The sequence below is a fragment of the Notolepis coatsorum genome (assembly GCF_963971535.1).
Source record: "Notolepis coatsorum genome assembly, chromosome: 6".
Taxonomy (NCBI): Eukaryota; Metazoa; Chordata; class Actinopteri; order Aulopiformes; family Paralepididae; genus Notolepis; species Notolepis coatsorum.
Window position 1 is genome coordinate 75,503,752 of NC_140170.1, and position 26,026 is coordinate 75,529,777.

A 26,026-nucleotide genomic window follows, 5' to 3' on the forward strand; every position below is an offset into this window, starting at 1 on the left:
CAGACCAGAGAAAGACTTTCGTCTGGTTTACATCAGGGTCCCCCATTTTCAATTCATGACATTTATGACATGCACGACATACAGATCTACAGTACTATTACATCCAAGAATCAAGAATCAAGAGGTTTATTTGTCACATACATACCAGGGCATACAGTGAAATGCGGGACATACAGTGAAATGTGGGCATCCAGACATTTATGACATACAAGATATACAAATATAAACGACTGTTTAAGAGACAGAGATCCTAAAAGAAAATACATTCGCGGGGGAAGAAACTGTACATTGGAGGGGGTTGGGTGGGTGGGGGGGGGGGGTTGGACATTTACCAGGGCCAGTTTCGAATTGCAGCCTCCCGTAGGTGCTCTTTGAGAGCGATTTTGAAGGTGGGTAGGGATTCACATTATTTTATGGCTGTGGGTAGGGCGTTCCACATTGATGTGGCATAAATGCGAAACGTGTTTAGTCCCTTGTTTGAGCCGAATCTGGGTTGAACATGATTTGTGGAACTCCCTCTGGTGTTGTGGTCGTGGAATTCACTGACCTTTGGGAAGTATTTCGACATGTACACATGGGTATCTTAGTGGTGTAGTGTATCTTGTAGACCAGGCCCATTGCAAGTTGCTGTACTCTGTCATCTACTCTAAGCCATCCTAGGTTGTCAAAATGGGCAGGGGTGAGGTGGGTTTTAGGAGTAAGGTCAAGCAGTAGTCTGACCAGTTTGTTTTGTGATGTTTGTAGTCTTGTTTTTAGTGCCTTTGAGGTGCTTTGGTACCATGAGGTGCAAGCATAGTCGAATGAGTGCTCATGTTAGAGTCTTCAGGGTATTCTTGTTTACCAGAGATACTGCAGCCTAGTTGGTTGTTGAGTAATTTCCAAAGTTCACGGGGTAGAGGACAGAGGAGAGGAGAGGGGGTGTTCGCCACCTTTTTGCACTCTTCTCCCTGATTTGTAATAGCTTTTAGCAATCTGAAGTACTCCAAATGCTTTTCCTGGTCCGACCGATTAGTACAGCCAAAAACACTGCAATAATTGACCATTTTGAGCAACAATGACCAGGAACAGTTGCTAGTTCGCTTGCGTTGGATACGTTCAGTATCTCCCAAATGGGCGACCTCCGGTTTGATGACGCACCGTCAAAACACTCTATTGTTATTCTGGATATTCAATGCAGGAGCATGAGAGAAAATGTAATAATCCATGGAGTCCCTGAACAAGATAATGAGACCTACCTGAAGACTGAAGAGATAGCCAAATCTTTTCTCAAAGACGAACTGAAGATGAGGTTACAGGAGGCTGAAGCTATTGGCTTTTCCATAGTCCACCGCATCGGGAAGGCCAAGTCCGGGCAGCAAAATCCTCCCCCGATTGTGGCTAAAACCATCGACCTGAAGCTGAAATCCTCTATCATGGCCAAGGGTAGAGAGCTAAAGGGGTCCAAGTATTCCATCAGTGACCAGTCTTTCCTGTGACAAAATGGCAACCAATGTAATAAAAAAAAATCAGCCAACGAACAAGATTCTTGTACCGGATCTCCTCTCTGGTAAACAAGAATACCCTGAAGACTCTAACAGGAGCACTCATTCAAGGGTACTACGACTATGCGTGCACCTCATGGTACCAAATCACCTCAAGGCACTAAAAACAAGACTACAAACATCACAAAACAAACTGGTCACTCCTAAAATACCCAAAATGCGGTGAATGAAATTGATCCAGATAATAACATCTTTACAGATATTAAGAAGGACTGCAGATATTATATAGAAACTAAATGTAATGAAATTATTGATGCGAAACACAAAATATCATTGATTCATTTTAATAGCAGGAGCCTGTATGCTAATTATGAGCACATTCAGGATTATTTTATGCAATTTAATTCACCGTTTAGCATAATAGCCATTTTAGAGACTTGGTTAAACCTTGACAGAGGTACAGATCTTAATATGCCTGGTTATGACATGTTTTACACAAACAGACAAAACAAAAGTGGAGGGGGTATGGCATTATATGTTGATAGTAAAATGGATTGTAAAGGGTTGGATAAAATGTCATTGGCAGTAGAAGATGTGTTTGAATGTGTAACAGTTGAAATATACTTGGCAAAAAATAAGAATATAGTTATTAGCTGTATATATAGGACACCAGGATCAAATATTAATGTGTTTAACAACTGGATGGAAAAACTATTTTCTATAAATAATCAAAAAGATGTATTCATATGTGGGGATTTCAATATTGATCTGCTAAATCAGAATAACTTCACATAGTGCCACACTGATAGATACATCTTTTACAAACATAATAGATAACAATACTGTGAGTGGGCTATTACTTAATGATATTAGTGACCATCTACCCACTTTTGTTGTGTATGATACTAAGTATAGAAATGTCCTGGAGGCAAACAATGTAAACTATACCCGTTAAGAAGGGAGGAGTCATTGACTCCTCTGAGAAATAACTTAATTGAATAGGATTGGAATACAGTATACCAAGCAAATAATATTGATGTCGCCTACGACTCTTTTCTGGAAATATTTTAAGCATCTTATGACAACAACTGTCCAATAAAAAAACAGGACAAGAAAAGAAATTCCATAAAGAATCCATGGTTAACACTTTGAGTGCCAGGGATGCGTTTTGTCGTTAGTTCATGCCGCCAGTTGAGTGCCGGCAACGCTATATAGCGTTTGTTTGTCGTATTTCTTTTATTAGCGATTTTAATTCATATTTCATCAATCGAGCCTCACGCAGACTCTCTCTGAGCTCAATTGGGAAAATACCGCCCCCTATCGTCTCTCCCTGTGTAACTGCACCCCATTAGCTTAGACTGGTGGGGGGGGGGGGGGGGGTGTTACTCTCCGGCAAGCCAACTGAATAGATCCAAGTTGATCGCCGGCCCTCAGAACAGCGTGGATTATGTATTTCCAGCACCCAACGCTGAATCAATAAACGCGATCGATATGGAATGGTGATCAGGAATTGGAATAATCTTTTTGGATAACATCTGATCTGAGGTAAGGAATCTATTTTACCAGTCTTAGGGTAATCAGAGCTTTTTTCACAGATATATCAACGTGTGCCCTATGTGTGTGTGTGTGTGTGCTCGCTGATCAGGAAATGAGAGAATCGATTCTTCAGATCGCTTCTATAGCGTGCATAAGTACACATATACTATCGATAATCTAGCGTTTATTTGAAAACGATTCATAAATAGGCCGAAAAATGACAACGTTTTTGTGTATGCCAGAATATTCCAGTAAAGGGCGATTATCACGGAATCTATATATTTTCCTGAAAAACTAGGGCTTTTCAAAATGCTATAAAACGGAAATGAACCGATTAAAAAAACAATCCGTCTCGACAATGTTTTTTTTTTTTTTTTTTTTAAACTTAAATTTTTTATTAACAGTTATTTAGACAGACAGCACTTACAAAAAATAAATAATAAAAAATGAAGAGACTAGCATCACAATAAAAACAAAAAGAAAAAACAGTGTACATAAATATTTACATGGGTATCACATGGTTAGTTGTCTGGTTCCCCTACTGTTGTTTTCTAGGTATTTGATACAAAGGCTGATTGTGTATCTCCCTTAAACAGGCATAAACAGGTAATTCCTACTCAAAGACAATAAATGCTGACTAAGGTTTGTATGTGTGATCTGGGTCCAGAGACCCTCCTTGAGCTTCTTTCTTCCCTTCTCCTTCGTCCTTTCTTTTTTTTTCTCTTGTTTATTAACTTTCACTTTGCCTTTTGGTTCACCCATACACAAACCACATCATCCCTGAATATTTAATATCACACCGTTAAACAGACATAAATAATAAGGTATAAAAGCATTCAGCAATTGTAATATCCCAAAAACAAAATAGAAAATATTAACTAAAGTACAGGTGTGTGACATGGGTTCATAGACCCTGCTTGAACATCTTTCCTCCTTTACCCTTCGCTCTCTTGTGTTGCATTTGGTTCTTCCTCTGTGATGTCGTTCTCGTTCCTTTTATAATCCTCCCACTTTCCCCATCTTTCCCCAAATTTCTCTTCCTGTAACCTCAGCATGTGTGTTATCCTTTCCATATCCTGTATTTCTTCCACTATTCCTACCCATTTTGCTATTGTCGGTGGGTCTTCCTTGTACCACAGTCTCGTTATTGCTTTTCTGGCCGCTATCAACATTATCTTTATTAAATATTTGTCCCCCCCTTGTATTCCCTCGTGTGTCAGGTCTCCTAAGTAAAGCACCAGTCCTGTTTGTGGTAGCCCGTATCCTAATATTCTGATCATTGCTTCCCCTATCTCCTCCCAATACCCCTTCAGCTTCTGACATCCCCAGAATATGTGCGTGTGATTTGCCCCCTCCTTCCCACACATCCTCCAGCATGCTTTTTGTGTTGGTGCATATTTTCCCTTCAGCTCTGGGGTTATAAAGAATCTGATTATGTTTTTCCATCCAAATTCTTTCCATATTCTCGATCCTGTTGTTGAATGTTGTATCTCACATATGTTCCCCCATTCCTTCCCTGTTATTCCTATCTCTAGTTCTCTCTCCCATTTCTCCCTTATATAATCGGTCGTGTGTCCCTTGCTGGTCATTATAGCCCGGTATATTGCTGATATTACTCTTCCTTGCCCCCCTTCGTATGCCCATACTATCATCTTTATTATTCCATTCTGTCCCTCGTCTTTGGCCCCCCTTATTTCTTTGTTGTAGTAATCTCTAACCTGTAGATATCTGAAGTGGTCCCTGTTTTCTAGTCCAAATTTCTCCTTTAATTTTTGTAGTGTCTGCATTTCTCCCTTCTCTATCATTTTGCATATCGCTGTTGCCCCCCCCCTCTCCCACCTTCTGAATCCATGGTCTAACCTCCCTGGTTTGAATCTCTTGTCATGTGCTACCCATCTCAGGACCCCTGACTGCTTCTCCAATTTGTGTGTTTTTACTACTCTGTTCCATATGGTCAAGGTGCATTTGGTGATTGGATCTAATAGTCCCTCTTTTTCTTTAAATAGTTCCCTATCCCCCACCAGAGCTTGTACCTTGTATCCCTCCCCTTCTTTTTCAATGTCTTTCCATCTTGCCTCATATCTGTCGTTACACCAGCACGTCACTGCTCTCAGTTGTGCTGCATAGTAATAATCTTGTAGGCTGGGTACTGCCATCCCTCCCTCTTCCTTTGGTAGTTGTAGTGTTTTATATCTGACCCGTGGTCTTCTCCCCGCCCATATGAACCTCGATATCAGTCTGTCCCACTCCCTGAATTGATTCTGTGGTATTTGTATCGGTAGTGACTGGAATAGGTACAGTAACCTTGATAGTATGTTCATTTTAATGACCTCTATTCTTGAATTGAAGTCCAAGGGCATTACTGTCCATCTCTCTAGGTCTCTCTTGATGTTCTGATTTATCTGTGTATAATTCGCCTCAAACAGTTTCTCCACCCCTCTCGTGATGTTCACCCCTAAGTATTTAATCTTGTCCATGTCCCATCTTATCCCGTACTGTTCTCTAATTTCCGTCGTTGGAGAATAGTTCCATGCTAAGGTCTGTGTCTTTGTCACGTTTAGTTTGTATCCTGAGTAGTGGCCATATTCCTTCAGTAGATCCATCAGTGCCGGGAAGCTCTTTTCTGGTTGCCTCATGTATACTATCACGTCGTCTGCAAATAGGCCTAGTTTATATTCCGTTCCCTTTATCCTTACTCCCTTGATGTCCTCGGTCTGTCTGATCAGTTGTGCCAGTGGTTCTATGAAAACGGCGAAGAACGTCGGTGAGAGACAACATCCCTGTCTGGTAGCCCTCTCTAATCTGATTCTATCCGTCAAGCTGCCATTCACCTTAACCCTCGCTGTCGGCTCTTGATATAGCGCCTTGATCATCTTCATCGCCCTCCCGTTCAGTCCGAACCTCATCAATGTTTTATATAAAAATGTCCAGCTCACACTGTCGAACGCTTTTTCTGCATCTAGGCTAATCAGTACCGCGCTACCCCCTTGTTTTTGTATCTCCTCTACTATGTGTAATGTCTTTCTCACGTTGTCCTGTGTCTGTCTCCCTTTAATAAATCCAGTTTGATCTTCATCTATAATGTCTGGCATAAACGTCTCAAATCTTTTTGATATTATCGATGTATACATCTTGTAATCTACGTTGAGTATGGACACAGGTCTGAAACTACTACATAATTCCCTATCCTTCCCTTCCTTCGGTATCGTGGTGATTATGGCTTCCTTCCACGAGGGGGGCATTTTCCCCTCTTCCATCGTGTGTCTGAACGCCGCCCCTAACATGGGTGCTAATTCAGTTCTAAATGTCTTGTAGAATTCCGATGGGAATCCGTCGCTCCCCGGAGACTTGTTGTTTTTAGCTCTACTAATTGCATCTTCCAGTTCTTGTTCCGTAATTATTTTATTTAATTCTTCATTCTGTTCTTTCCCTATCGATGGTAACTCTAGCTTCTCCAGATATGTTTCTATTTCCTCTTCTCCCGCTGCTTTTGGCTGTGTGTATAATTTCTCATAGTATTCTCTAAATGTCCTCTCTATTTCAGCTGGGTCCTTCAATATTTCATTAGTCTTTGTATCCCTTATTGTGTGTATCGTGTTCAACTTCTGTTGCGTTCTAATTCTCCTAGCCAACAGTCTGGTCGCTTTTGGTCCCCCTTCATAGTACGTTTGTTTCATGAACCTCGCTTTCTTTTCTATTTCCGTCAATAATTCCCTATTTATCCTGGCCTTTACTTCTTTGATTTCTCCGAGCGTTTCCTGTTCTTTTGATATCTGGTGTCTCCCCTCTAGCTTCTTCAGCTTCCCTATCAGATTGTGATATGTCTCCGTTCTGGCCTTCTTCAGCATTGCTGTTTTTTCCATCAATTTCCCCCTTATCACTACCTTCAGTGTGTCCCATAGAATGTTCGGGTCTACCGCCCCGTTGTCATTTTCTTCCTTATATCTGGCTATCTCCTCCTTGATCTGACTCACCACCCCTTTGTTATTTAATATTCCTACATTTAGTCTCCAAATCGTGTTCCTCCGTCTCCCTTCTAGATCTACTGTCAGATATATGGCACTGTGATCCGATATGTCCGCCACTCCTATACTGCTCTCCCGTGCCCTGTAACTGTCCCCCGTCGTCATCAAAAAGTAGTCTATTCTCGCATATGTCACGTGTGGGTGTGAGTAATGTGTGTATTCCCTGTCCATGGCGTGCATCCCCCTCCAAACGTCTGTAATTCCCATTTCCGTCATCTGAATATTCATATATCTACTGATGGGCGCCCGTCCTTTTCTAGTACTCGTGGTGTCTAGGTCGTGATTCAGTACTACGTTAAAATCTCCCGTACATATCAATATCCCTTCTAGTTCCATCACTATCATGTCAAAAATGGTCTCATATAAATCCCTCTCACTTTCTGGGGGTGCATAAACATTTACTAACGTAACCATTTGGCCCTCCATTTTCCCCTTCACCAGAACAAACCTTCCCTCCTTGTCTCTTACTTCCTTGATCAATTCAAATTTGACTGTGTTTTTGATTAACGTGATTACTCCTCTCCTCGGGTTTTGTTCAAAGGAACTATAGTATGCATTTTCATATCCAAATCTCTTCAGTTTCTCATGACCCTGTGCTACCAAATGTGTCTCCTGCAGAAAAATCACTTCCATCTCACTTTTTTTACATTTCAACATCACTTTGCCCCTTTTTATCGCATTATTCATTCCATTAACGTTTAACGACATAATTTTTATACCTTTAACCCTTGTCATCTTTCTTCTTCTTTCGTCTGTCAGTCCCCCCCATGTCACACTCATTCCCCCCTCCGGTTGGAGCCTCCGCTCTCTTCACCGAATACATATAATGATTAACATAAATAAAAAACATAAACTTTACATAAAGTGCTCCCAAGGCGTTCGGGGGGTCCCTGTGTCCCCCCCTGTCCCCTGCTGGTGGGTGAGGGGTAATTGCCCTCCTAGCGAGGGGCCCCCTCCTGACGGCTTGGGGGTTTGAAACCCTTGCCCCCAATCGCTCGTCATATTTGTCCAGCTTTCTTACTGTTTTTTTTGTGCTTTCGAGCTCCTGGTCAAAAGCGCTCTGTCCTTCCTTTTGATCAAAGACCCTCTTTTCTTGGTCCCTCTCAATGTGACTCATATGTTTCATTATCCCTCCTTCCTCCCATATCCGTGTGCGGTGTCTCCCGTGTACCCCTTATTATTTTCTTTTCCTCTCCTCTATTTTCTATGTGATGTCCATTTATCCCCTTAATCCCTCCCAACTGTGTTACTCACAGTGTGTGTCTATGTATCTGTTTCAGTATGTTCTGTGTCTCGCCTATCAAACCTAGTTATATTTCCATTTATTTCCTCCATCAGCTTGTGTATTATGTGTCCATGTATACGTTACGTTCATTTCTATATCCTGCCTCTACCTGGGAATGTGTGCTTATGCATATGTTATTTCAGTTTCTATACTTTGTCTCTATTTGAATAGTTTTTTTCAATCTCTTGTGCGTGTACTCATCCGTTCGCCTCCTCCCGCCTCCTCTCCGTCTGGCCTCATCCGTCTCCGTCCTCGCTCCGTCACGTTTCACCTCCGCCTTCTCCTCTCTCCTCCCTCCGGTCTCCCACTCTGATCCACCTGCGGGCTCCCTCCAATCTCTGCTGCAGGCTCCGCGTCTGTTCCTCCCGCCTCCTTCCTTCTCCGTCCTCCGTCATCCGCAACCCTCGCCGTCTCATCTCTCGCTCCGCTTCTCGTGCCGTCGCGTACATCGCCGCCCCTTCCTCCCAGTGAATCCTTAGCGAGGTCATGGGTGACTGGAATCTCATTCCGTTTTCTTTCAGGGTTTTCTTCAGTCCCGTGTAGGACCTGCGTGTTATCGCTACCGCTGTCGAGTAGTCGTGATCAAATGATAGTCTTTTCCCTTCGATTTCAATCTTCTTGGTCCACGCGGTTCTGAGTACCAATTCCTTAACCTCGAATCTCAGAAAGTTAATAATCACCGCCCTCGGAGGTCTGTCCGGTTGTGGTCTCGGAGCCAACGCCCTGTGGGCCCTCTGTATCTCCATTTTTTCCAGTCCTGTTTCCTTCATTTGTTCTTTGATAAGCTTTTCCACATATAGGGTCACCGATTCCCCTTCGACTCCTTCTTTCAGTCCCCATATTCTGATGTTATTTCTCCGTGACCTCCCCTCCATGTCCGACATCTTTGTCTCCATCTGTTCTTGTTTCTGAATCGCACATGTTAATACCTTGTGTATCTCCGTGTTCCATTCCTCCGTTTGCGCCGTTCTAGTCTGTAACTCGGTCACGTTTCTGTCCTGTTCCGCCATCTTCTCCTCCACCCTTTTGATTTCTGTATTCATTTCCCCTCTGAAGTCCTCCTGTTCCTTCCTCAATTCCTCCCGTAGCTTCCCAATATCATTCCTTATCGTGTCCGTGTTCAGTTTTATCGCCGCTGTTATGTTCTCCAGTATCCTGGCCTGCATGATCACGGCCCATCCTGGCATTCCCGTGTCTGCCTCAGCGGTACCTCCCCCTTCTTTCGCCTGGCTTTTCTCGGCTTCGCTTCGGGGATTCTGTTTCTTCATATTCTCTCCTTCTCGTATGTTCTCCATTTCTATTTCCTTCACAATCGTTGTCTCTTCCTTACTTCTCGTGAGCATTTTCCTTTTTAATTACTTTTCGGGTCTTTTTTTATCCGTTTTTTCACTCATTTGACCAGGAGCTCTATCGCACGTGTGTTACCCGTCTGCTCTCATACCGGAAGTCTCGACAATGTTTTTTTTTTTATCCACTTTTTCTCCCATTTTTCTATATTTTCTCCCATCCCAATTTCGTATCATCCAATTCAACCCTCCCCTGTCACGAACGCTGTTTCTTGCCTCCCACAAGCCGGCTGCAATGTGGACTAAGTCATACATAGCACAAGTCCCCTCCGGTACTTGAGGTAACAGCAGTCGCATCTTTTCACCTGCGCAGCTCGATCCCTCAGTGGCGAGGAGTAACGCGTGGGAGGCTCACGCTGCCCCCGACACTTCCTGATTCTACTGCGCAGGCGCACCAACCGACCTGTAGGAGTCGCTGTCCACAACGCCCGATCCCCACCCATCAGTTTCCCACCCCCTAATACGGCCAATGTGTATTAGTATGAACGACCAGCTAAACTGAAAGCAATGTGGAGCGCTGGGCTCGAACAGGTGAGCCCAGCGTCTCCGCATTCGTGGCGAGCGCCTTGCCCACTACGCCACGTAGCCGCCCTCCGTCTCGACAATGTTGACTGCAAACAAGTCATTGATAAACGACGGGCAGATTAGACACATAGCCATAATTTAAGACAGAGATTATGCGTTCACAACACTATCATTGAAGTGGGTGGCGGCATTCAACCACGTTTTACCATCTTAACCAGTGGTAATCAAAGTGTTAACAAAGGGGCTATTAAATGCTTGCAAAAAGAAAAACCTGTTTTATAGAAGATTTATTAAAAACAAACGAATGAAACAAGAGTCTAAATCTAAAATGTATAAAAACAAGTTAACAAATATTATGATACATTTTAAAAAGGATTACTATGCCAATCTACTAGAAAGTAAAAAAAAAAACATGATATTTGGAAGGTGCTTAATAATCTTATCAGAAAAGTGTTTAATGGTGTGAACTATCCGGATAATTTTATTGTAAATGAAAAGACCATAAGCAACTTGGATGAGGTGGTTGATGGTTTTAATACATTCTTTGTACGAATTGGACCTGAATTGGCAGAAAAAATTACATTCACAATCACAACTGGGTCATTGGATAAACTTATAGACTTCAACTCAAGCTTGATGTTTCTTTATCCGGTAGATGAAAATGAAGTAATTGACACTGTATTCAACTGTAAGAATAAAAAATCTAAAGATTATAATGATATTGATATAGAGACGATTAAGAAAATTGTTGGGGGAATTATAAAACCACTAACTCACATTTGCAACTTATCTTTTCAAACAGGGACATTTCCAAATAAAATGAAAATAGCTAAAGTAATAACATTATTCAAATCAGGGAATAAACATACTTTTACAAATTACCGGCCAGTCTCTCTCCTACCTCAGTTCTAAAAAATACTAGAAAAGCTTTTTTCAATAACACTTTTCAGTTTTATTGAAAAAGATAACTTGCTTTCCGACAGCCAGTATGGTTTCAGACATAATAGATCAACTTCATTGGCACTTACAGACCTAATTGAGGAAATCACCACATGTACGGACAACAAGAAATTAGCTGTAGGAATATTTATAGATTTGAAGAAGGCGTTTGATACTATAGATCATGGTATATTATTACAAAAGCTGGAGCGATGTGGTATTAGAGGAACTGTTCTAAATTGGCTGAAAAGTTATTTGGAAGACAGGAATCAATTTGTACAAATTGACAACCATAGGACAACACTGATGAACATCTACTGCGGAGTACCGCAAGGGTAAATTTTGGGTCTGACATTATTATACATGAATGACATATGTAAAGTATCATTGATCATGAAATTCATTCTTTTTGCAGATGACACAAATATCATTTGTTCAGGGGAAAATTTGCAGGATCTTTTGCAGGTGATCACACAGGAGTTGATAAAAAATGGTTTGATGAGAATAAATTGTCGTTGAATTTGAGTAAAACTAAATTAATGTTATTTGAAAAGCACAATAGTGACATAACAGTGAAAATTATGATGGACAATGTATGTATTGAAAGAGTACAACAAACCACATTCCTGGGTGTGATCATAGACGAAAGGATAAGCTGGAAACCCCACATCAGTCAAGTAAAATCCAAGATGGCCAAAAGTGTGGGGATTATGTATCGATCCAAGAATTTAGTCAACCAAAGGTCACTTCTCATCCTCTACCACTCAATTGTGGTCCCATATTTGAACTATTGTCTGGAAGTCTGGGGTAATTCTTACCGTTCCAATATATCACCTCTTTATATACTGCAAAAAAAGGCCATTAGGATTGTGTACAATGCTAAGTACAACCAACACTGTATCCCATTGTTTTTACAAGCATCATCTTTTAAATTATGAGACTTGATCATATTTAGAACTGCCGAAATCATGTTCAAAGCTTCACACAACTCTCTTCCAACCCCCATCCAATATTGGTTCACTGAGAGGGTAGGAACCAGGAATTATAATCTTAGAAGGAAACAGAAACTTCAGCAACCGGGTGCAAGAACTACTCTAAAATCTATGTGCATATCTGTTTGTGGAATGAGATTATGGAATGGATTGGACGAGGAGGTTAAACTGAGTAAAACATAAACCAGTTAAAAAAAAAAAAAAAAAAGGGAATATTGGAAAGGTATCAGGAGGAGGGGGAACATGACGTTTGGCATTAAAAGGAATATGTATAGAATACTGTATGTATTAACTAGTCAGACTCATGTATGTCTTGTTGAGATGCCGGGGGAACTTGGGAAACAGAGCAATGTTACATGTTGTAGGTATAGCAATTGATGGTCAGCTTAGCTTCTTCCATCCCCCTTTTTAAACCATTAAATCTGTCTCTGCCACGCTGGCCGCACATCCTGCGGTCAGTAGGCCAGCTTTTCGTGACTGTTTTCGCGATAATTCATGATTTTCAGAGCTATTTGTATATTCTATATTATAGCTATGGGGAAAATGGTATGCCTCATTTGACAGACACTATTTGCAGTACAACATGTAAAAAAGCGTTCATTTCTACACACTGTAGTTTGTAGTTTATTACACGCTGAACATCGCCCATTTCCCAAGTTTATATGTAATAATTACACGTGTCTACTGGACACTATAGGTTCTGAGGCGAGCAGATCTGCTTTCGATTGCTTTGGAAGAGCTCCTCCCCCACAGAGTGAGTCAGGACAGAAAGGGATCAGGACAGACACTGTCTGAACTAGACTATCCGAGTTCAAATGGTAGACGATACTGCCATCTGGTGAGATTCAGAGATTCATTGCAGTTCCAGCGTATGTGGCTGTGCCAAAGTGATTCAGAGCGCTCCGGGCGAGTCTGTAGAGCGGGGATCAAAGGAAAAAGATCAAAGGATCTAATAACGAGTATACTCGTTGTTGGCGTTCAACGCATGGCGCCCAATAACGAGTATACTCGTTGTTGGCGCAGACTGAGTTAAGTGGTGTCTGTTGTTACTGTTGTCTATTGTATTGATTTGTGCTGGTTATTGTACTGTTTTGTGGTTGTCTTGTATTGTATAGGTTGCATGGTTTGAAATAAATAAATGAAACTGAAACTACTACTACTAATACTACCACTACTACCACCACCCCTGCAGGTCGGAGAGGGAGGCCCTGGAGACCAGTCTATTTGAGGTGCAGCATCAGCTGGTACAGATGGAATCTCGAAGGGAACAGCTGGAGACAGAGAGTCAGAATCTGCGGCTCCGTTGTGAGACTGTGACAGGTGAGCGACCGAAACACAGCAAGAGTAAAAGAAAAAAGATGTTTAAAAATAATTCTCATTTGGGTGTAAGAGCTCACATAAACATTTTATGACCTCATAAAATCAAAGCCCTAGTCATTGTCTATGGAGCAGCCCCCGCTCTTACATCCCAGTGACATCACCGATTGGAGGGTTCTCTCTCTGATTCAAGATTCAAGAGTTTTATTCATCACATACATACCAGGGCATACAGTGAAATGCGGTGAAAATTCCTAGCTTTAGGAGAAAGCGGTACGTGTTCACTGAACTGTCCTGGGGCACAGGAAGAACATAATGTAAATTCTTAAAATGGGTGGCATTCCCCTTTAACTCATTGACTGCCACACTGTTTTTCCATCTTTACTCCTTGGCGCCAGCGTTTTTGATCATTTTCACGATGTTTGCAGACCCATCATATATTCTATATTATAGCTATGGAGACAATAGTACGGCTCATTTGACAGGCACACTCCAACAGGGACAAACCAGTTAATTTCTACATACTTTCGTTTGTGCGCTATTCCACGCTAAACATCGCCCCGTTTCAAAATAATCCAGTCTCGTTTTCTAGATCGTGAGATATGACGTGTTATATGCATATGCGCAAATCGTTTGGCTGAAACCTATATTATTTACAAATCAAAGGTATATACCATATAGACGTTTCTTCACAAAGTCATCAAGGGGGGGGGGGGGTAGTTTTTTTTACGAAGCTGCGATCGTTACCAAAAGCATGTTTTAGGTTCTGTAAAATACGACGATGTGATCAATACAAAAGCATGTTTTAGGTTCAGTAAAATAGACCATCACGATTGCCATTACTGGTGTGCATTGGGCCTGGCCATAATACGGGAAACAATAGGTTTCAGGTGAGCAAATCGGCGACAGATGGCTGTGTGCTGATCCACTTTGAGGGGGAGGGGATTCCTGCAGCCGGAGGTACTGAGAGACAACTAAAAGACCCGTTCAAAAGGTAGGCGATACTGCCACCTGTCTGGATTCGATCGTCATTGCAATTATAACGTAGGCAGCGGTGCCAGGGAGACACAGGCAGGTTCGCGCGAGTGTTTAGAATGGGGAAAATCGAAAAAAGGATCTAAACCCGAGAAATCTCGGGTTTGGCGCTCAACGCTTGGATTCGAAAGACGAGAATTCTCGTGTTTGGAGCAGAATGGGTTAAGTGAATAATATGAGGGCAAACATAGAGCAGTGATGGTGAATGAAGTGTTACAGAGTTGAACGACAAAAGAAAAATACGTTTCTTGAAGTGAAGACCAGAGAGAAAGTAGTTTGTAATTGAGAAAGTGAGAGAGATTACAAATACTGTCTTTCTTAAGGTATCACAAACGACTAAACTGGAGACAAGTCCTAGTTGAAACAATCAATAACACAATAACAGCATTCATGATGCTCTTGAGGGTTAGGTCGAAACACACCGGTTTAAGGTGGCCTTAAAAACTAAAGATGGTCAAATTGAGGTGAAGTCTTGTTTTTTAAAGAAAATCAATTATATATATATGTGTGTAATATATATATATATATTAAGGCTGTCAATCGATTAAAATATTTTATCTGATTAATCGCATGATTGTCCATAGTTAACTTGCGATTAATCGCAAATTAATCGCATATTTCTTATCTGTTCTAAATCTACCTTAAACTGATCTTTTTCAAGTTTTAACCATATCTCGTTTTATCAGACCCCCCAATGAGTGCCGACGACGACAAATGTCATTTATTTGCCGTATTTCTTTTATTGGCGATTTGAATTCATATTTCATCAATCGAGCCTCGGGTTAGTGCTGCAGAGTCTCTCTGAGCTCAATTGGGAAGATACCGCCCCCTATTGTCTCTGATACAGGGGGAGTGGTTAGTTTGCTCATTTTATTTTCCCGTCAAGGCATCTGAAGAGACCAAGTGATCGCCGGCCCTCAGAACAGCGACGATTATGTATTTACAGTACCAACACTGTAATCAATAAGCGTGATCGATATTTGGAATGGCGATCAGGAATTGGAATAATCTTTTTGGATAACATCTGATCTCAGGTAAGGAATCTATTTGACCAGTCTTAGAATAATCAGACCTGTTTTCACGGAGATATAAGCGTTTGCCCTATGCTGTGTGTGGCTGTGTGGCTGTGATCGCTGATGAGGAAATAAGAGAATCGATTTTTCAGCCCGCGTCTATAGCGTGCATAAGTACACATATACTATCGATAATCTAGCGTTTATTTGAAAACTATTCATAAATAGGCAGAAAAATTACGTTTTTGTGTATTCTAGAATATTCCAGTAAATGCCTTTTATCACGGAATCTTTATATTTTCCTTGAAAACGAGGGCTTTTCAAAATGCTATAAAACGGAAATGAACTGATAAAAAAACAATCCGTTTCGACAATGTTGACTGCAAACAAGTCATTGATAAACGACAGGCAGATTAGACACATAATTTAAGAGAGAGAATATGCGTTCAAAACGCTATCATTGAAGTCGGTGGTGGCATTTAACGGGGTTTTACCATGTTCACCAGTGATAATCAAAGTGTTAATACTCTTATCAACATGAGAGTCAACAAATGCTTGCTTTATGCAGCCATTTAACACAAAAGGATGACCCTCATGCATTGCAAATTTGCATTAAATTCAAAACAGAGTGATGCACAAAATAACTTAAAAGAAAATAATTATTTAAAACAATTAATAAAGTGTGCATGAAATAATAGGGGAAAGAAAACATTAGGAACTTGTTACATTCACCGACACAAGGGTTGAGACTCACACCCCCGCCCCCCCTCTCTCTCTCTCTCTCACACGCACACACACTCTCCCATCTCTCTTTCTCTCTTGCCCCTTCCTCATCTCTCTCACCCCCCCCTCTCTCTCTCTCTCTCTCTCTCACACACACACACACACACACACACACACACACACACACACACACACACACTTTGAGTCAGAAACAAACATAGTATCAATGAGAGTATCAATAATACACCTGAGTGAAGTATAAAAAAAAAAGAAAAAAAAAGAAAAGTGGCTTTAAATAATTGTGTGTTAATGTGTTAACCCATTCTCTGCCGGGCATTGTACCCATCCTAAACCATCCTCTGCCAGCTCTATTTGTCTATGGAGATGTTCACCTTCTTTGCAGGGCTATAACTTTTTAAATTGTATTGCTAAATTGACATTACTATGGCCCATTCAACATCAATTATCTATCGTTCAGGATGTAGGAACGTTTTACTTTTCCATTCATACAAAAATACGGTCTAGAGTATAAATATGTGTTTATCGTTTTCTGCAGTATTTCATAGAACGTGAGATATAGCCATAATGCTATTAGATCATCAAATGCAGTTTGATACCGATCGACGGCAGATAAAAAATGTCAACTGTACATGGTCCTAGACGTTATGACTCATCATGCGCGGATGAACTGAGGGGGGGGGGGGGGGGGGTCGTTTATAATTACGTGACCGACGTTAAATGATTCATGTAGTATGGGTGATATATTGATCAGAGCAATATATGGTAAAGAAAAACGCTGAAACTCACCCCAGTCTCCTCGTAGCGTTGGGTGATGAGAGTGGAGCAAAAAGATCGCTATTATGGGATGTTGATCGATGCGATCCATTGCCGGGTTGTATATTACTAATACACGTCCAAATAATGTTGATTATTGAGTTATGGCAAAGATCCATATCCACGGTGTCTGTATTAAGCCCCGGGACGGTCACCGAGTGGCCGGACGAAAATAGGGGACGGACCAAGCACTAGCCAAGACTCCGTGGGTGAAATGTGAATACCATGACGAAAATATGAAATATTGATCTCAAAGACGCCTTACGGCGTCATTGGCAGATTACGCATGGCGGAGAATGACGTGTTAACACGTCATCGGCGGAGAATGGGTTATTAATAACGCGTTAACTTTGACAGCCTTGTATTGATTGATATTGCTCTGGTCTGGACATTCGCATTTGTTTGTATTTGAACCGTGGCGAACCTGTATCCTATCAGGGTTGTCACAATATGTATATGTATACCGTAATTCCTCTAATAGTAACCCCGGCTTGTATTTGTTTCAACTGTAGCGGGTACCAGGCTTGTATTAGGAGGAGGCCTGTATAAGAGGGAGGCCTATATTTCAAATTTTCAAACGGATCATAATGAATAAATCAACATTTTGTGTCAGTTTGAACCCAGTAAAATGTACTGGGTTCATTTATTGAAACCAAGTACTGTATGAAATAGTAAACAATGCAATTACAGGTGGTCACTGGTCATTTCAACGTTTTCAAAGTGAAATCAAGTAACTAGCTCAGTATGCAGCTCAGTATATTAGTAACCCGGCTTGTATTAGGAGGCCGGCTTATAATTGCTTAGCTCAAGAGCGCACCCGGCCATTAATAGAGACCCGGCTTGTATTTGAGACCCGGTTACTATTAGAGGAATTACGGTACTTTTTTTTGGAGTGCCGTCATTCCTATATTTACCAGGGTTCTGGGGAACAACAGTAGTCCAACAACCCCTTAGTACAACATTCCCTCCGGATCTGGACCCAGTTCAGAAAACACTTTGGTCTCCACGCCATGTCACCATCCTCACCTGTCCACAAAAACTTCCTTTTTCCTCCCTCTATGGTGGATGAAGCCTTCAGCAACTGATCTAAGAATGGCATTCTGACCATTTACGATTTGTACCAAGACAGTTAATTTATGTCCTTCACACAATTGTCCCTAAAGTTTAACTTACCAAAAACAAAAAATTTCAGATATTTGCAGATACGTGATTTCGTTAAGAATAAATTTGCTCAGTTCCCCATATACCTCCAAAAACTGTGATTGACCACATCTTGGAGGTGAAGGTTGCAACCAAAGCCTCAATATCTAAACTATATAACATCCTTATCCCTACCTTCTTCAGTATTGGCTATAAGACAGAACTGGGAAAATGCTCTTGCCCGAATACACTCTTCTTCAATATGTGCCCGCCATTCACTGATACAGTTCAAGCTCCTCCACCGTCTATATTGGTCAAAGACTAGACTTGCGATGATAAATCCTGGCATGGATCCCACATGCGACAGGTGCCACCAAGCCCCTGGCTCGCTTATCCATATGTTTTGGAATTGTCCAGCACTGGCCCATTTCTGGACTTCCATTTTTAAATCTTACTCAGATATCCTTGCTGTGAATGTTGACCCATGCCCTCTCATTGCATTATTTGGTCTGACACCGGAGAACGCCGCAATTTCTATTGGGCAATCCAATGCTATTTGCCTCACTCATTGCCAGACGCCTCATCCTACTCAACTGGAAGGCAGCCACTCCCCCTTCACATTTACACTGGATGAGGGATGTTATGTCTCTCATACATATAGAGAAAATCAGATTCACAACACAAGGCCACACAGATACCTTTCACAAAACATGGCAGCCCTTCCTACTTCACTTTAAAACCCATATGACCTAAGTCCCTTCTCTTTCCAAACTCCGGACCCCATGACCCCCCTCCTTCCCCCACCTACCTTTCTGACAATGCTAGTCCACGTATGGCTGGGGAGATGTCATTGTGGTGGCCTAGCTGAGGGTGTTAAATTTACTTTCCAATTTCTTAATTTTTTTTAAAATCTTTCTTTAATTTCTTTAATTTTCTTTTTTATTTATGTGAATTATATGTATGTTTGTTGTCGCCCTCCTTGGGTGGGATGGGGTGGGGATAGGAACGGGGAAGGAAATGGAAGATGTATAATTTGAAATTATAACTGAAATGTATACATTTGCATACATTCTTCCAATAAGTAGTCTTTTGTGTTCTGTCTCCCGGCTCCTCTTTCCTGATGGATCCTGCAGCTGAACTGAGGCGTGTGCGTTCTGAGGCGGAGAACGTGCTCGCCCAGAGTGAGAGGGAGAGACAGGCTCTGACCCAGGCCCTCAACTCCACACAGCAAGAGGCGCAGCAGGCCCTGCGCAAAGCCATCTCCGACCACCAGGAGGAGGTAGAGAGGCTGGCCTTTGAAAAGGTGAGAAAGTGTCTGTAGCATTAAATCTTTCTTTATATACGCACCTTTTGCTCACTGACTCAATAGGATGCCCCCTCACGTTACTACTACTGTCTAGAAGAGACCTTTCAAAGGAAGACAAACCAAGTCCCCCCCATGCCAAAGTCTAGTCAAGTGTTCCTTTAATAATCCCCTTGGGGAAATTCAAGTGTCATAGCAGCATGGGGGGGGGGGGGGTTACAGGTAGGATATGTAGTAATAATAGAACACAGAACAAAGTGCAAGTAGTAATGCTAATATAGATAATAGTAGTAGTGAACAGTAGTGAGTGGCAGGATTTAGTCAGACAGTAGTAATGGTGATGATGGTATACATCAGGGGTAGGCAACCCTAGGCATGCGTGCCTGCATAGGCACGCGGGGGCATTTTCATAGGCACAGGGGGCAGCAGTTAAAAAATAAATAAATAAAAAATTATACTTTATTTATTTTTTTGCTTTGAAATATTATAGTGAAATATTTTGCACTGTGTGGCAATTCCAGGTGTAGGGGTGGCAGAATAAACAACACACAGACAGGTTGCAGTTCCCAAAATCATGCTCTTTATTTTCTATTCAAATAATAACGGTTTGCTGGCGGTAATCTGTCGGCCGGGCGGCGTCTCCACTCTGTGGCCTTTTGCCTTGCGCTGCTACGGGGGACTGAGAGGAGGCTCCTCGGCTCCATTAAGTCCCCCCTCCCCAACAGGCGCACCGCGCCGTGATTCGCTAATCACGTAATCACTCTGATGGGTCTTTAGTGACAGGTGCGTCCGGAAGCGGACGCCCAAACATGGGCAGCGCCCAGCCATTGGGTCGCCACATAGCGCCCATCAATCACCAAGCCCAGGGGTGGCTTGGGGTTGCCACAGTACCCCCCCTCCAGCTCCGACCGTCGGGGAAGAGCGTCCGACGCCCAACAGGCATCCTTCCTGGAGAGGGCGTCTGCGTTGCCATGCGCCACCCCTGACCTGTGAATGACAGAAAAGTTAAATGATTGCAACTCCAGAAACCATCGAGTCACCCTGGCATTGGTCCCCTTTGTCTTGGCCATCCAGACGAGGGGGGCGTGATCCGTCACCAGCGTGAAGCGCCTCCCCAGCAGATAATAACGGAGAGTCTCCAGTGCCCACTTAATTGCCAGACCTTCGCGCTCCACCGCAGAATAGTTGCGCTCATGTGGCAGCAGCTTCCTGCTCACATATAAAATTGGATGTTCCTCACCCTCCAGTTGCTGGGAGAGGACCGCTCCCAGTCCCACCTCTGATGCATCTGTCTGTACCGTCATCTCCTTGTCGAAGTTCGGGGAGATCAGCACCGGTCCCGAACAGAGGGCAGTCTTGAGGTCCTCGAACGCCGCCTCCGCCTCCGGTGTCCACTTCACCGTGAACGGCCGCCGCGCCTGGGTCAGATCTGTGAGGGGAGCAGCGCGAGCAGCAAAGTTAGGGATAAACCTCCTATAATAGCTCGCTAGCCCATTAAATGTCCTGACCTGCTTCTTGGTTAAAGGGCGAGGCCACTCCCTTATCGCATCAATTTTCCTCTTCTGCGGTTTTACATTGCCCCGGCCTATTGTGAACCCCAGGTACTCTGCCTCTTCTAGTCCCAGCCTGCATTTCTTTGGGTTGGCGGTGAGACCCGCCTCCCGGAGGGCACCCAACACCGCTCTCACCTTTTGGAGGTGGGTGTCCCAATCTGATGAGTGAATGATAATGTCATCGAGATATGCGGCTGCATACTCCCGATGGGGCCGTAGTACTCTGTCCATCAGCCTCTGAAAGGTAGATGGCGCCCCATGCAGGCCAAACGGGAGAACTTTATAATGAAACAGCCCGTCTGGGGTGGAGAAAGCCGTCTTCTCCCTCGAGGCGGGGGCCAGAGGGACTTGCCAATAACCCTTCGTTAGATCTAGTGTCGTGATAAACCTGGCCAGGCCCAGTCTATCAATGAGCTCATCCACTCTAGGCATGGGATAGGCGTCAAACTTTGAAATGTCATTAAGCTTCCTGAAATCATTGCAGAACCTGGTTGTTGAGTCGGGTTTCGGCACTAAAACAATAGGACTGGACCACCCGCTATGAGACTCCTCAATCACTCCCATCTCCAGCATGACCCGCACTTCTCTTCTGACGGCCTCTCTTTTTGCCTCTGGGATACGATAGGGCTTCAGCTTTACCTTGTCTCCCGGGCTGGTAATGATGTGGTGCTGGGCCAATGTGGTGCGGCCCGGCGTGGCCGAAAACACGTCCCGGTTCTGTTGGACCAGCTCCCGAAGCTCCTGCCGTTGGGTCGGGGACAACTGTTCCCCGATGGGAACATCGGCCGCCTCTGCCACCTGCTGCGCAAAAGGGGGGAGAGGGGGGGGCGAGAGCAACACATCCCGGGCATGCCATTTCTTCAATAGGTTAACATGGTATAACTGTCGATGCTTTCTACGGTCGGGCTGGTGGACCTTGTAGTTGACGGGACCCACTTTCTCGATTATGTCGTAGGGTCCCTGCCATTTGGCTAGGAATTTGCACTCTGCTGTCAGAACCAGTACTAGGACCCGGTCCCCCACATTAAACTCCCGTGGCTGTGCGCCCCGGTCATAAATGCGCTTCTGTGCGTCTTGGGCCTGTTGCATATGTTCTCTCACCACTGGCCAGAGCGCCTTCATCCTGTCTCTCATTACCTGCACATGCTCTATGAGAGACCGGTGGGGTGACGGCTGTTCCTCCCAAATCTCCTTTGCGATGTCCAGGAGACCCCGCGGCTTGCGGGCGTAGAGCAGCTCAAATGGCGAGAAGCCAGTGGAAGCCTGTGGGACCTCACGCACAGAGAACATCAGAAAGGGCAACAACTGATCCCAATTCTTCCCATCCTTCTCCATCACCTTTCTTAGCATGCTTTTCAGGGTTTTGTTGAAGCGCTCGCACAGCCCATCCGTCTGTGGATGGTATATGGAGGTTCGCAGCTGTTCCACTTTCATTAGTTTGCACATTTCTTTCATGACCCGCGACATAAAGCACGAGCCCTGATCAGTGAGAATAGAGTCGGCAATTCCCACCCGACTAAACAAATGAAAGAGCTCCCGTGCCACAATTTTGGCCGTCACCGTGCGTAACGGGATGGCTTCGGGGTAACGGGTTGCATAATCTATGATTACCAGTATATACTGGTGGCCTCGGGACGATTTGACTAGGGGGCCCACCACGTCGAGGGCAATTCTTGAGAATGGGGTCTCAATGATGGGCAGCGGGATCAGAGGATTTTTATATTGTACCTTTGGTGCTGCGCGTTGACACTCTGGGCAGCTCCTGCAGTAGTCCTCTACCGCTCTCTTCATGCCCGGCCAATGGAAACGCGCCTTTATGCGCTCCATGGTTTTGTCCACGCCCAGGTGCGCTCCGAGGATATGTGAATGCGCTAGCTGGAGTACAGTGGGAATAAAGAATTTCGGCACCAGCAATAGATCTCTAACCTCATCATTCTTTTTTACGACTTGGTACAGCAATTGTCTTTTTATTGCAAAGTGAGGATATGACAGGTTACTCACCCCCTCCACTGGATTTCCATCTATGGTTTTGATATTCGCCCGGGCCTGCGTTAGGTTTGGGTCTTCCAGCTGGGCCGTTCCGAACTGACCCGCCAGGTCCCTCCCCACCTCGTCCGCCTGGGGGAACTCCGCAAATGGGTCCTCGTCACTGCTATCCGTCTCGGGGCCCGCTTGGGGCGCCGGCGCGTCGTCACCCACACCTGATGCCGTCTCTGTCTCACTCCCCGGTATATTCAGGGGTTCCGGCGCGTCGTCACCTACATCTGATGCCGTCTCAGTCTCACTCCCCGTTACGTTCAGAGCACACACCTTCGGCTGACGTAACCCTTTCCTCTTCCTCGGTTTACCCGTAGAGGGTGGGGTGCGCGGGGAGATGACGGCTGAGCACAGCTGGCGATACAGGGGGCAGTCTCGACCAATCAGCAGCGCTACCGGCAGGTTGGGTATTACGCCGGCTGTCATCGAGCAGACCCCCTTGGTGGTTGTCAGGGTGATCTGCGCTGTAGGATACAACGTTGTGTCCCCGTGCACACAGGACACTGACACTTGCGGAGCCTCTGCGTCGCAGTGTGCCAAATGGGGCTGAACCAGCGTTATGACACTACCCGAGTCCAGGAGCGCTACGGCATCTTTGTCGTTGACGCGCACGGGTAAAAGTGTCGCTGATGTTTCCTTATGGGCCCAACAGGCTGCGCCATAATTGCACGTCTTTCCACGGGGGTCTGAAGCTGCCGCCGATGGCATGGACACATCCCGGCCTGGGCAGTTCCACGAGAGATGCCCGGGCTCGCCGCAGTCATAGCAGCGTCTTTGGTCCTGGTCGAACAGCGGTCTTCTTCGGGGTAGTTCGGGATCACCTGCGTTCCCTACCCGGCCCCTTGGGCTGGGCTCGTCGGGACCCCTCCTTGTTCTCGGCCGCTCTGGCTTTTCCCCTCGCCCCCCTTTGAGTAACTCCTGCGTTACCTGGTGGGCCTCCACAATATTCACCAGCTGCTCCACGGAGCGGGGGTCCGCTTGACTCGCCTGCTTCTTCGTGTCATAGGGGAGGGCTCTGACAAAGCGGTCCATAACAATCCGTTCCAAGACCGTGGGCCCTCCGGGGTCGGTCATTAGCCAGGCTCGGCTTATGCGGACTAGGTCGTGCATCTGGGAGCGCGGGGAGGCCTGTGCGTCATACACCCAGTCATGGAACCGCTGCGCACGGGACTGCAGACTATGGCCGTAACGGGACAAAATTTCCTGCTTTAGCCGAGTGTAGTTCTCGGCTTGCTCCGGTGGCAGGTCCTGGTAGGCCTTTTGCGCATTACCCGACAGGAAGGGGGCCAGCAGTCCCCCCCAGTCGTCTTCTGGCCAGCCCTCCCGGCCGGCGGTGCGCTCAAACGCTAGGAGATAGGCTTCTATATCCTCCTGCTCCGTCAGCTTGGGGATGAAGCGCCCGGGGTTAGGCCGCGTCCCGGCGGCCCCTTCGTCCCGCCGGTGAGAGGCCATCCGCTGGAGCTCCGCGTGGATCATCCCCGTCTGTTTCCTCTGTTCTTGCAGGGCCTCTTCGTGCCGGGTCTGTTGTTCCAGGCTCGCCTGTACGAGCTGCTGCACCAGCGTCCATGCTTTTTTTCCCGTTATTAAATATATATATATATATATATATATATATTTTTTTCTTTTATTCTACTTCGATAAAGTCTATTGTTGTTTATTCCGCACCCCTGATTGCCAGTAGACTATGCCCGCATTCTCCACCACTGTGGCAATTCCAGGTGTAGGGGTGGCAGAATAAACAACACACAGACAGGTTGCAGTTCCCAAAATCATGCTCTTTATTTTCTATTCAAATAATAACGGTTTGCTGGCGGTAATCTGTCGGCCGGGCGGCGTCTCCGCTCTGTGGCCTTTTGCCTTGCGCTGCTACGGGGGACTGAGAGGAGGCTCCTCGGCTCCATTAAGTCCCCCCTCCCCAACAGGCGCACCGCGCCGTGATTCGCTAATCACGTAATCACTCTGATGGGTCTTTAGTGACAGGTGCGTCCGGAAGCGGACGCCCAAACATAGGCAGCGCCCAGCCATTGGGTCGCCACATAGCGCCCATCAATCACCAAGCCCAGGGGTGGCTTGGGGTTGCCACAACTGTTGTCGCATTTATCTTGTTGAAATCCTCCCACAGGTTCTTTTTACTACCACATATTTAATTGAGACCCTTTATTTGTTTATTATTTCAATTTAGCTGGAAATACATTGCTACATCATTCAGTAACATTTGCAGAGCCTTATAACAAAAACATTATTATGGTCACCATTGTGACCAGTGGGATTAATCAACAAATTGTATTATTTATTTGTCTATTTCATTGAACATTGCACATGTTAAAAGCCATTTTTTTTTACTCAAAATGTGAGTATTACCAAGTCAACTTGTGTTCTTAAAACAATGACAATAAACATAGTTTTATTAGGTTGAAATAATGTGGTTGTGTACTTATTTTTCTGTTAACTTATTATGGATTGAAAACTGAAAACCTTAATGCACAGTAACTGAACTCAATCTTTTTAAGTTCTGGTAACTTATTATTATTATTTTTTTTCAGTGTAGTCTTGTGATCAATCAAAACTTATTTACATGATATACCTCACATTCACCGTCCATTCACATCCTGGTGTTCTCCATTAGGCCTGTAGGTGGAGCTATGACAGCACACGTACAGTACACACACCGATGGTGTGTGATGTGTCCAAAAATGAATGGGCAAATGTGAGTGAAATGGTCGCACTGTATGCAGCTTTTTTTCTGCATTGCATTCCCCCCCCCCCCCCCCCCCCCCCCACTCAGATTTAGGGTTGATACAACCATCATAATAATATTGTTAATAATAACAATAACAATAATGATGTAATAATGTAAAAATTATCATTAAAAATACCTGATTATGAGAAGAAAAAAATTACGATGCATGGAATATTGTTGAGGCACACTAGTTACAACTATA

At 44.3% G+C, this 26,026-nt stretch overlaps 1 protein-coding gene across 1 annotated transcript in view; it reads left to right on the plus strand.

The window, feature by feature from the left end:
• crocc (ciliary rootlet coiled-coil, rootletin) overlaps positions 1-26,026 on the plus strand; it is a 172,407-nt gene that overhangs the window by 53,897 nt on the left and 92,484 nt on the right. Inside the window, exons 19-20 of the mRNA XM_084316245.1 lie at positions 13,322-13,449; positions 19,325-19,494. Of these exons, the coding sequence (XP_084172371.1) occupies positions 13,322-13,449; positions 19,325-19,494 (298 nt within the window). The remainder of the gene's footprint in view (positions 1-13,321; positions 13,450-19,324; positions 19,495-26,026) is intronic.